The 13,210-nt window shown below is 39.3% G+C and overlaps 1 protein-coding gene across 1 annotated transcript in view; it reads left to right on the top strand.

Annotated features, from left to right (window-relative positions):
- The window catches only part of ALCAM (activated leukocyte cell adhesion molecule), a 39,963-nt gene that overhangs the window by 6,842 nt on the left and 19,911 nt on the right, over nucleotides 1–13,210 (top strand). Inside the window, exons 3-7 of the mRNA XM_008496805.2 lie at nucleotides 506–570; nucleotides 1,011–1,098; nucleotides 1,920–2,102; nucleotides 9,549–9,673; nucleotides 11,274–11,403. Coding sequence (XP_008495027.1) covers nucleotides 506–570; nucleotides 1,011–1,098; nucleotides 1,920–2,102; nucleotides 9,549–9,673; nucleotides 11,274–11,403 — 591 coding nt within the window. The remainder of the gene's footprint in view (nucleotides 1–505; nucleotides 571–1,010; nucleotides 1,099–1,919; nucleotides 2,103–9,548; nucleotides 9,674–11,273; nucleotides 11,404–13,210) is intronic.

Here is a 13,210-nt window from a genome sequence, read left to right as displayed (position 1 = left end):
TCTATCACCCGAATTTCTTAAATATAACAATCCGAGTGAGGAACAATAAACGTTAGAGTAATGATTAGGTTGAATTTGTTCCTTTATAATGTGACAGCTCAGCTACAATAGTATCCACAGTAAAGCTGCTTTAAGTTCCTATAGGTTCTTTACCACCAGTTCCTTCTCCAGCAATGTGTATCATATAACTGAGATAGATTATATCTGGTTCTCTCCTCCCAGGTGCTGAACTGGTTTGCATGTCTAGAATATGAATTGTCAGAATGAATGGAATTCATTATGAAAAGTATGATAAATTTTGAGGTTATCATTTTTCCTTTTCAGTCTATTTACTAATACTGAGGTACCTCACTTTTTCTTCTTTTAATGACAGTTAGGTAAAACTATACCAGGACAGATTGTTCTATTTACTCTGAAAGTCCATATATCTTTTAGTAACTTTTTGTTTTTTCAAACATCTGTTTGTGCTCCCTTCACTAATGCCTTTATCCTTCTTACGTTTTAGAACAACCCTCTCAACCAGAAATCCTACATCAAGCAGACTTCTTAGAAACAGAGAAGCTACAGATGGTAAGAGCAGCTTTCTCCCTCAAAGTTATGTGCCTCGTGGCTGCCTGAAATTCCTTTGCAATCAAAATGAAGAGAGGTGATGGACTGAGGCTCAGAGAAGGTACACGTGTGCACACCTGTCCTTCAGAGGTTGTGATCTAGAGCCAAGCTGAGCACGGAACACTAATACATTTCTGTATTAGCCCTGCCTTATTCTGCAAACAAATAGAGATCATGCTGATCTTAGACACACCACTGAACCCTCTCCCAAACTGTACCTAAACCTCACTGATGGGATTTGTTTTATTTAAAAAAATAAGTAAATAAATAGAAATGATCTGGAGTTAAGCAATTGAACTTCGTAGACATTTTTACCCAAAGCAGTATGAGCCAAAAAAAAATAGAATTATATTAAAATACTGTGGAGAAAAACAGTGACTAATTCCTATCTGTTATTGCAGCTCGGGGAGTGTGTTGCAAGAGATAGTTATCCTGAAGGCAATGTTACATGGTACAAAAATGGGAGAGTTTTGCAGCCCGTTGAAGATGGTACGTTTCACTATTGGCCAGAGTCCACAGAGGAATGTATGCATGAAGAATTTGGATCATAAGTGTTGCTCTACTTTATTCTCAATTATTGTTCCTTTGAGAAAACTACTTATATGGAAAGAGGAACTTGAAGAAACTTCTAGGCCTTCCAGAGCACCCAAGCTTTGCTATATAATCTCTTTCAGTTCCAGCTTTAAAACCACATCGCCTTTGTTAATGCTGTAACAAAGCTATTTAGCTAGCAGAAACCTTTGTCTAATTTCCAACTTATTATAAGGTATTAACTGTCTCCATTTCACAACTGTCCAGGATTGTGATTTGGACCATGTAGATCATCTTACACAGATATTTATTTTTTAGGATATATAGGAGGAACATTTTTTTTTCCCTCCCTTTCAACTTTAATTTTGAAAGGGTGATCAGACCACAGTATGTAACCTTCCATAAAAAAGAGAATGCTTACAAAATGAAGTTATAAATATAATCATCTGTATTATTTTTGCCAGCACTTTTGAGATCTTCTTTCTGTCTTAGGAGTTAATCTGAGATTTGTATTAAAAAAAAACAAACACCAATTTGTAATTAGTTTTTTTGTTCTGATTTGATTTGAAATAAACAGTATGTTAGGACTGTTTTGTTGATAAAAGATTCCTGGAATATGTCAGTGGCAGTACTAGAAGTAACCTGTAAAGTCTCTTGGGTAATTTGTCATGTGGCTTGTATGTTTGCAGCCTGAGAACAAATACAGAACAGTCAGCAAAATTTAGGAGGAAGGTTGCAAATTCTGTCTATGTGACACTGAAATAGTATTTCCTTTTCAGTTGTAGTCATAAATTTGCAAAAGCTTGTGAACAAATCTACTGGACTCTTTACCATGACATCTTCTCTTCAGTATGTGCCAACAAAGGAAGATACAAATGCCAAGTTTTCTTGCATTGTGACCTATTATGGACCATCTGGCCAGAAGACAATACAGTCTGAACCAGTTGTCTTTGATGTTCACTGTAAGTTATTAAAAAGCATCTATTACTATATGAAGTCTGCCTGTGGGGGGGGGGAGAGAACAAAATCAGGGAGAGTGTACAAAACAGACGTTTCTGCTTAGCTGACAAGAAGTTTTTTTCAAAGCTGATCAGCAGCAAGGAGGTCCAAGTACATTGTGTAATTTTTACTTGTCTTCAGATTTACCTGAGATTTTTTTTCTTTCTGACAGTAGAATTTTGAGATTGCATTGACAAGAGGAAAGTGGTAATCACAAGAAGTTAAAGTTAGAACTGTGAAAAGCACATTTAACAGAAGTTAAGAGTGGCTGAGAAGAATGACTCTTTGTGCCCCTTGAAATATGCAATAAATACATAATACCTTTTTTTTTCATATACTCTAATGTTTCTCTCTTTTGCAGAGTCAGCACTAAACAGCTGAGGTTGGCAGACTACCTTGCGCAAAGCTCAATGGCTTCCCTACAGCTCCTAGATGCTGACTGGGTTTTTTTCATATGTAAAATGTATCATTTGAATGCTGGTAGACTTCTAAGTTGAGAATTTGTGTATTTACTCCCAGCTGGCCTAAGTCCTAAAGTAACTTTCTTACTGCCTTATTGACCAAAGTGGAACTTGTCACAAAAGCACGGAATGTTAGGGGTTGGAGGGGACCTCTGAAGATCATCAAGCCAAATCATCCCCCTGCCAGAGCAGGACCAAAACTAGGGCAGGTCACTCAGAAATGCATGCAAACAGATCCCTAAAGTCTCCAGAGAAGGAGACTCCCCAGCCTCTCTGGAGAGCCATGGCTCCGTAACCCTTACAGTAAAGAAATTCTTCCTCATGTTGAGGTGGAATTTCCTGTGCTCTATCTTGAATCCATTGCCCCTCATCCTATCACAGGGCACAAGTGAGAACAGGTTGTCCCTTCTTGACTCCCAGCCCTCATATATTTATACACACTAATTAGATGCCCTCTCAGTCTTCTCCTCTCCAGACTAAAAATCCCCAGGTCTCTCAGCCTTTCTTCATAAGGCAGTGTTCCTTTCCTCAATCATCCTCATAGCCATCTGTTGTACTCTCTCAGTAAATCCCTGTTCCTCTTGAACAGGGAAGCCCAGAACTGGACGCAGTACTTATAGGTGAGGTCTCACTAGGGCAGAGTAGAGGGGGAAAAGAACCTCCCTTGATCTTCTGGTCATACTCTTCTCAATGCACCCCAGGATCCCATTGGCCTTCTTGGCCACATTGCTGTCCCATGGATAACTTGTCCACTCCAAGGTCCTTCTCCATGGGGCTGCTCTCTAGCAGATCACTTCCTAACCTGTACTGGTGCATTTTTTTATTCCTTCCCAGGTGCAGGACTCTGCACTTGTTCTTGTTGAACCTCATTAGGTTCCTTTCAGCCCAGCTCTCCAGTCTGTCCCAATCTTGCTGAATGGCAGCACAGCCTCCAGATGAATCAGCCCCTCCTCCCAGCTTTGTGTCATCAGCTGATGACAGTCTGGCTGAGCAGACACTCTGTCCCATCATCAAGGTCACTGATAAAGATGTTGAACAGGACCAGACCCAGCACTGATCCCTGGGGCAGTCACAGGTCTCCAGCTGAACTCTGCACCACTGATCACCACTCTTTGGGCTCTCTTGTGTAGCCAGTTGTTAATCCATCTCACTGTCCATTCTTCTATCCCACATTTCCTGAGCTTGCTCAAGAGGATGTTATGGAAAACTCTGTCAGAAGCCTTGCTAAGGTCAAGGTAGACTGCATCCACTGCTCTCCCTGCATCTACCCATTCAGTCACAACATCACAGAAATCTATCAGAATAGTCAAGCATCATTTTCCCTTGGTAAATCCATGCTGACTACTCCTGATAACCTTCTTCATTTCTGTGTGAAGAGCCACTCCATCATTTTTCCAAGGAAGGAGGTGAAGCTGACTGTGATCTTGCTTCTTGCCCTTTTTGAAGACTGGAGTGACATTGGCTTTCCTCGAGTCCTCTCCTGTCATTCTCCTTTGCATAAACAAAACAGGCTGCTGGCAGGGAAGGTCAGAGGTTGCAATTAGAGAGGGGGAAGAGGCACTTCAAATTCTTGTAAAATCACAGTTCTGAAGGACTGTAGAAGGCAGCTGATGGTAGCAGAATGAAGAGGAACAGGAGATCCGCAAGATGTCAAGTCAAGTGGTACCATTTATCCTGGATGAGAGTAGAAGGTCTTATGGCCACTCAAAGAGTCACCAACAAAGATAACTAGGCAAAGGTGATTTTAATACAGATTTATAGAAGTGCAACATACCCAAATTCATTGGTGGGGTTCACTCTATTATTTACTATGTGAAAGGGACACGTAGGGATTGGAACTGTATCCCTGATTCACATGGGATCAGGGGAAATGATTTTTACAGGGATAGAAGATATGTAGTCAGGACCAGGTTGGAGTGATTTGCACAGGAATTGTGGAAAACAATGAGGAAGGCCCTACCATTGAGTCATGAGATTCAGGATGGACCCTCTTGCTTTCTGAACTCCTCAGGGCGAAATCTGGATGCGGCTGAATCTTGTCAATGGTTTATGACTAAAAGGTTTAGGTGTAGGGATTTCAGTGTACTGCTTTAATACATAATTATGGGTCTGTGTGATTTGAAACAGCAACAAACTGAGGTTGATTGACACTATTATAACAAATTACAAAATTAGATTATATGATTTTCTAGCAATACTTAATCACTTGATAGTCAACAATTTGTTATAGTGGTTCAATTAAAGATATAACAACATTTCTAAACTAAATTGCTCACACACAGATACAGACATTAACCTATGTTGAGATGTTATATTTCAGTACCTTATGATCACTGGAGTGCATGAAAAGAAGTTGCAATGAAATATTTCTCCAATTGATCCGCAAGATGGAATTACAGTAAATTACTATAATTCAATCTATTTGCTTCAAAATGAGAATTTGCGAACTACTTCTGCTTTTTCATTAGATAAGCCATCTTCCTTTGTGAGGCACAGGGTAACAGTCTGCTATGATCCCAGAGAGCTCCAAAGGGCCTCATTTCAGGACTGATACTTATAGGGTCACAGTACAATTGACTTTAGTCAGTGTGTTTCTTCAAGGCAACAATTTGAGTCAGATGAGCTTTGGCAACTTTCAGAATGGGCAGGAGGGGTGTCATACTTTTCCTGGCTGACAACAGCTCCAGGTACAGTTAGGGAGTGCTTGATCATCCAGACTTACTGAGTTTGAACCAGGACAAGGAGGTATGCAATTGTTTTAAGTCACTGCTCCAATAGGTAAGGTCAGAAAGTGCCAGATTGTCTCAGCCCACTGCACATGCTATTGAAACAAAAACAATACTGGGCCTGCAGCCCTTGTAGCTAAAGCAAGAACAATGTTGGCTAGTGTTGATACTTCAGTGTGCCTCAGTGAGTAAAGGATCTGCACCACCACACGTTTCTGAGCTGTAATAATACCTCAGCTTATAAAAGTCTCTGATTTGGAAATGATGGTATCTTAAGTATATAGCCCAGCCATCCAATAGGGTCTTAATATACATTAAGTATCTGTAATCCAGTTGAATGCAAAGAAAATTAGTGAGGCATTGAATTTCCCTAGTTAGCACATATACTGTTGCCTTGAAGATCAAAGACATAGGCTTGAAGTGGCAGGGAATGTTTTACCTTGATACCTCCTTCCTTGGTGAAGTTTGCTGAGACACAGAGTAGGGGGGGTCAGGGTTGACCTTGGCCACATCAAATCGAACCTCAGAGCAGTTGCTTTGTGTTTTTACCTGGAGAAGTCAGAGTAAACTAACATCTTTTCACCAGTTGTTTCTCTAAGAATGACAACCAGCAGACCTGAGACGAAAATCTGTGGAAAGTTAGCCATTATCCTAGGAAATAACATAGAGGTATCAAGTCTGCAGCCACCTATCCTGTCACTTCTAAAGCCAGAGGCTTTGTTGTTGTTCTTTTGTTTGGTTGGTTTTGATTTTGCTTTAAAGTTGGTGACCAACTTTCACTGGGCTTTTTTTTTTTTTTTTTATTTGTGGAGCCCTATGGCTCAAAGAATAACTCTTCCTGTGTATGGCACATGTTCACAAGGAAGAAGTGCAAGTACGTGTTGCTGTTGCTTGCCAGGAGATGCTTTGTTGTCCTCATTTCCACATCACATGTATGCATTAGGCTCACCTGTTGAGGTGAAGTGCTTGCAGATTTTTGTGATTCATGTATGACATGCACGTTAAGGACTACCCAATATGAAGTAAAAAGAAGGCAGCACAGCAGTGCAGAATAATCAGTGTGCCAGGTACCATGTACACTCCATCTTAAAGATTTAATGTTTGCTCAACTAATCCTTGTCCAGAAACATGCAATTTTAATACAGTAGCTTTTCTTCCAGGGTTGGGTGGTTCTGATTAATTTAGCCAAGAGTGAGAGGCAGACACACCCTTCAGTACTGAAGAGGCCTTGAGTTTTGGCTTTGAACTATGGAGTTATCTAGTTTCCTGCTGTAACATCAGTTGCTTGCTCTGCTCAGATGCATGTTCAAATGAATTTGTGAAACTCTCTATTAATAGATGTCCAAAGCTTCAACAGATGGATTTCTTGACTGATGTTGGTTGATGATAATGACATGTCTGATTTGGTTTTGGTTTTTAATTTAGTTCAGTGATCCTAATTAGTTTCTCTCTCAATACATGGGATTTTTTTTAATGAGTCAGATGTAACGCAGATGAAAAAAAAAAAACCCATGGCAGAATCCAGCTCTAAGAAATGGAAGTCTTTCAGGCTTTTTTATTTTTTTTCAGATTAATTTTCACATCTGTTGTGTTTTGCATCTCTGATGCAAGTAGAAGAAAGTAATAAAGACATGATAATCTGGGGAGATTTCTTGCAAGTTGTCCGTTTACCGTAAAGAAATGGGAAGAGCATGGTTAAAACTATACCTACACAAGTTTTTTTTAAAAGATAGGCCTATTCAGTTAGGATCTAAGAAATGTTTTACTGTTTGGGTTTTTCTTTTAGATCTGGGTTAGTGCAGGCTTTAGAACTCAAGTGTTTAATAGCTACTTGACACCCTGGAAGCAGCCAGCCACTGTAACCTCGTATGACAGGAAGAGTGAAATATCTCCTGCCAAGTTGGGTGCTAGTTGGAAATTAATAACTTAGCTCACTAGCAGTAGTTATCAGCTCTAGTTTGCAGCTGTATCAAGCAAGCTACCAGAAGTAACATGAGTAATGCAAGAGAAGTCTTGGAGCTGGACAGTTAGACAATATCTCAGATACCTAAATTATCTAAACTCCAGGTATATTGTGTTCTGCTCAGCTTTAATCAGTGTAAAAAGATAATGCTGGTCAGGCAGACTTTCCAATCATGCCCTGTTGTTCAGTGTCTGTCTTGGTATGGATAAGCTTCTTTTCATAACAGATTAGAATCAAAGACTCTTTATACTCATGCTGCTTCCAGCATCAGTGTTTTTCTTGAAATTAGATACTTGTGGCTGTGGTGGGTCTGGGATAGGAGCATTCACTTACTGAAAACTGCTTTTTGGTGCTGGTGCCTTGCAGAGAGTAGAAGCTTAGGTTCATGGAAGCACAGGATAAGATGGGCCAAACCATGTATATGTGCGACTGAGAGGCAAGATATGCCTTCACCAGGCTGCTCCTGTTTATTAGAGAAAACTGGGGAGCACATTACTTATGTTAAACAGCACTCAGCATTGCACTGAATACTGTCTTCAGGTTGTGTCTTCCTCAGAAGGTTAACCTCTTCACTTCAAGAGAACAGTTTAGTTAGTCTGTAGGTTGTTTTTTTTCCACCATTAATGAATGAAATTAAAGATTTTCTCTTAGTTGATTGCAGTAAATAGAAGGGTAAGATATTTCTACAGGGAGACTTTGATTTGCAAGAATGTCATTCTTGTTTAACTGTGTCCATTTTTAATCCAGTTCTGTTCATCTCTGTGGGAAAACTTGTTCCACATTAAAGTCCTAAAGTCTTTCTCATTGTAATTCATCCCTTTTCAGTCATGAAACAAAGACTGAGCAATTCTAGGGTATATAGTATATGTAGACATTCTTTATGGTAATTTTTTTTTTTTGTCACCTTCATGTAAATTACAGAGCAGCAACAGCCTCCTGCACAGGCTAGCTCACCAAACATCCCCTGAAAATGGGGTTTTGGCCCAGCAGCCACCAAGAGGCATTCATGTGATTCCTAGCCAGCTACTTCATCATATCTTTTATATTCACCACCGGCAGCATTGCTGGACTTCCCTTTCCTAAGCAGGCAGAAGTCGTCCATCAGCTCTGCAGGTACCGACCTGGAAGCTGTTAGGATGTGGAAGCTCGCCAAGGCTCTTGCATCTGAAGGAAGGAGGGACATGGCTTGTTGAAGCCCACTCCCCCCTCCTCCTTTGATGAGGAGTGAGAGGCTGTGTTAGGGCTATCAGTCATCAAGAGGCCACAGCAGTGTGTGACTCCCATTATTGAGAAATCCCATAGCAGAAAACAGACGTGATGAATGCTTTAAGGGTCAGAAGGGCTGCGGAGCATACGCTTCACTAAACACCCAGAATCCACTGTCAGGCAAGCGTTTCTCTGCTGTGTAGATTTCTTTAGTGTCTCATAATAAAGTGCACTGTACTGTGTCCTAATGCAACTCTGGCATCCTTGGTAAAATTTTATTTATGTGTTGAAATGAAAGCAGTCAGAGTTATCTGCCTATATTATTTCCTTTAAATTTGTTCATTTTACTTCATTTTTGAAGAATTACATTTAGGCTTCTACTTACAAAGAGCAGCATGTATTAAAGCCTTAAAAAAATTACTAAAGTAAAATGTAAGTTATAGTTCAACTTCACTGAACATGACAAAAGCATGTTGCATTTACAGTACTGTTGACTATGTTAAGGGTCCTATTATGTTCACCAAATTTATCTTTCTGAAAGCCTGTAGTGATCAGCATATAGAATAGGCTGAACATAGTTGGTTAGTTCATATTTCTTTCTTTTTAATGCAGGAAGGCTATTATCTTGTACTAACACAGGGCATTGAGAGCTTCGGTTGCTTTTCCGATTGCTGCATTCCTCCAGACAGCGAGCTTCACAGAGGACAAGTTAATCCCTCATAATGAAATCACACCATGAAACTGTTCATACTGATTAGAGCTTTTTCTTTTAAGCTCATGACATGGTTGTAATCACTGCTGTTTCAGTTACAGGTATTTTGGTGAAGAAAAATGAATTTAATGTAGTGTGCCTTCTTTGCTTTCCCTTCATTGGCAAAAATTTAGAAAGTGTGATTAACTTCAATTCTTATATAAGAAGATCTACACCTGTGAATGCCTTTACCTGTTTGATGATAAAATCCCATCCCATTTCCAGCCATGAATTATCATATACATATGGTTACTGTGTTAGTTTTTTTCAGAAGCTATTAAATGTGCACATTATTTTGACAGATCCAACAGAGAAGGTGACTATTCAAGTGCTGTCACAAAGTACCATTAAAGAAGGTGATAACGTCACTCTGAAGTGCTCAGGAAATGGCAACCCTCCTCCACAGGAGTTCCTGTTTTACATTCCAGTAAGTCCTGTCTCACTGTCACTGCATAGTGAAATATTCTGTATTGTCCCTTCCTACAGACATTGCTACATGCCAGTGTATGTGTGACTTTATAATAAATGAAGGAAGGAATGTGATGTGACTAAAACTGAAGATGCACATGGACAATTATGTCAGACTCTGAGAATGCCTCACCTTAGTTCACAAAACATTTCGGAAAAAAAACCTTCTACCTCCCATCCCACCCAATGTTATTTTGGGTTTGAATCTACTGAAAATTGCTAGGCTTCATTTCCCATCATCAGATATTTTCATAAGAAGCAGTTTTGACAAAAAGGATTTACACCTTGAATTAAAATCACCTCATCTGTTGTCATAACAGGCGAAGATCCAGCAGTGGAAGCACAGGAAATTAATTCAGCTATTTTCTGGACTTCAACAGATGAATCTTTCTGCAATTTCTTTTCTTTAATTAATTGCTTGGTGGCATAACAACACCAAAATGAACAAGTGTTTCAGCACAGGAGAAAGCGTAGAACAAATTGTCAAATGCATGAGATGCAGATTGATAAAAATTAAGGCTTTGGTACCATTAGTGTTGGTGAAATCCACAGACAGATGTGGCTTTTCTGTTCTAAGAATCCTAGTCCTGTTTCCTGTGTCCTGCTTCTCTCTCCTATTTTACCTTTTTTATTTTTGGTCCTGCTGCAGTAGTGAGCAGACCTCATCTTGAGAGAGACCAAAAGCAGTGGCATGCTTTCAGGTTTTTCAGAAAACATGCATGTTACCCTTTAAACATTATCCTCATCTACTTAGGACTCCTGGCATGTCTGAGGTGCTGAAACTAGGAGCTGAAGTCCTTGTATCTGGTAACAGCCATTTAGATTCACTCAGTTATCCTAGGAACTCACTTATATGCCAGGGGAAGAGTGTGTGCTATCTCTCCTTGCTCATGATCACAGTGAGCAAGCTGAAAAAAAACTCAGTTTGTTGTATCTTCAGTCTCCCTGTTACTTGATACTATCCCTGTCTCTTCAGGACAGTGGGAATTGGTTATTTCTTGGCAAGACTCAGAGGTATCATAGATCTTTCTGGATTCACAGATATGAATTAGGGTTTTATTCTGTGCTTCCTTCAAAGCTGATCTAGGTCAGTCAGTTGTAATCAGATGAAAGCTGGAGAACTGGTCAGCCAGGGAGCAGCACTTGCTGGCTAATTCAGAGCACCACTTTCTGTAGATAACTGCATGTGAGGTAGTGTATACCCTAACAGGCTCCATACCATGATGCAGATAGGGGAGGGTTTGCTTGTGTTTTTTAAAAATGTGTAGTGCAGTATGCCTTGTTTCGTTTTTCCTAAACTGAATAAATCATTGCAGATACAGTTTTATAAACAATTTGTTTTGCTGTTGTGATTTCTTCAACAGTCTTACAGGTAGACTGTTTCAATCTTTTGCTTTCTTTTTCTTTTCTGCTAAACTTTCAGATTTTGTATTTTTCATATCCTCTTGAAAGAAGTTAGTCATCCTTACAGTTTTACCATCCTTATACAAAAAAAAAATTCTCAAATACATGTTTTATCAGGCCCATATACAATAAAAGTTTTGCTTTCCATTCCACAGGGAGAAACAGAAGGTATAAGAAGCTCAGATACTTATGTAATGACTGATGTGAGACGAAATGCAACAGGAGAATACAAGTGCTCTCTGACTGACAAAAGCATGATGGACTCAACCACCATCACGGTGCACTGTAAGTCACTGCATTTTGCATGCCGGGTTAGATGTTAGACTCTCTTGTACCTTCTGGGATGATCTCTCTCTGCTTTGGTAGATTAGTCTAGTAAACCTACAGGAGAATTGAATGATGGAGTTGGTTTAGAGTAGTCAGGTCTTTTGGGGTTTTATTTTTTATTTTTTGCTGAGATACTTGTTTGAAAGCCTTAACTTTCTCAATTCATTGACTTAGATACAGATTTACTCTGTAACTTTTGTACACTGTATGATGCTATTGAGCTGTCAAATACAGTGAAAATTTTGGTGAAATTATTCTGATCCAGCTGTGCCTTAGAATGTACTCAAAGCACTCAAGCTGGCTCTCAGTGGTATCACCAAAGGTCATGCTTTACATTGGGCTAACATCCTTTCATCTTATCTCAATGAGGGTGACATGTAAGGAGTCTTGGAATTCATTATGATTACACGGTGCAAGTTTGGGCTTTTTTTCACTTTTCCAAAATCCAGAGAGCTACAGAGATCAGTGAAGTTTCTTTAGCTGGATACTGGAATATTTATTCACACTTTATCAGCACCACTTTAAAAGCTTTTCGGTGGCTGCTTTTAATCTGTTCAGGTGAGGAAACAAGTGCAGGAACTCTTTGCAACTTTGCTATACTATCAGAGGCTGGGAAATGAGCCTCAGGCCAATGTTACTAGCTTTCTCCTGGAAAAATCAGTGGTCTGTAGTCTTTCTAGTAGCATCAGTACCTTTAATAGTTTACAGGTTCAGAGGAACATGATGGATAATGAAGTTTAATGGCTCCTGCAGTAGTTAGGCTTTACATATAAAGAAATTTAATGTTTGTGTATTTGGGGGTTTTGCTGTGTCTTTTTTTTGAAAGAGGTACAATGCATGCAGAAAATATCTGTACCTGAATAATTAGGCCTATTCCACCTAATGAATATTTAGGTTTTAATAAGGTTGTCTGCTCTTTCCCTAACTGCCCCTTCTCTTTTCAAAGAGTCAGCATATGTAAGATCTGAAGAGAGCTCTGTACAACTGCTGCTACCTGCTCAGTATCAAAGTTAGCTTGCTAATAGTTTGCTGACCATTGCTTTTATTTTAGCCCAAGTGGATCTCATTGCCTACTTGTGCTTCCATAAATAGTTGCTCTAAAGAATTACTTCCTCAGCTCCAAGTTATTTTTATCAAGCCAATTTTCCTTTCTCTGCTATTTTGTCTGAGTGTCAGAAGAGCATTAGTACTCAAGAGAACCGTGGATGTTCTTGACAGAAATCTTTCCAGTGTTGGCAGCTAGTGCAGCTACTCAGAGCTTATAGGTACAGTCTGGTACCTTGCTGCCTTGCTTCACTTAGGGTTCATTTTGTTCTCTTTTTCTTAAAAACCTCTGTCTTCAATAAAGCCTTTGCTTAAGTGAGGTACAGTGGCCTGGAATAGTTCTGTAATTCCTGAATACCCAAACTATTCTCTGCCTTTAAGCTGCTTTGGTGTCTTGCCTTAATGCTGGTCTAAAGCATTTTTGCAGCATGTTTTTTTTGTAAGGAGAAGTCATAAAAATCTGAAGAAGTCATAAAAATCATAGATGCTTTGTCATATACACCATCTTTCAATTGCTTACTTTATATTAATTTCCTAGTCCAGGTCACAAATTTTTAGTGCTTTCTCCTTCTACTTGCCTACATTTTTGGTGTTACACCTTCAGATTTTTTTTGTCTCCGTGATATTTTTTGTCCTTCAAATACTACTTATTAACATCTATCAAATCCTATTTTTTCTCCCTCTTTTGTTTTATTGCCTACCTTTTTACATAGGGATGACT

Source organism: Calypte anna, chromosome 1, assembly GCF_003957555.1.
Source record: "Calypte anna isolate BGI_N300 chromosome 1, bCalAnn1_v1.p, whole genome shotgun sequence".
Classification (NCBI taxonomy): Eukaryota; Metazoa; Chordata; class Aves; order Apodiformes; family Trochilidae; genus Calypte; species Calypte anna.
This window is presented reverse-complemented; position numbering and strand designations above follow the sequence as displayed.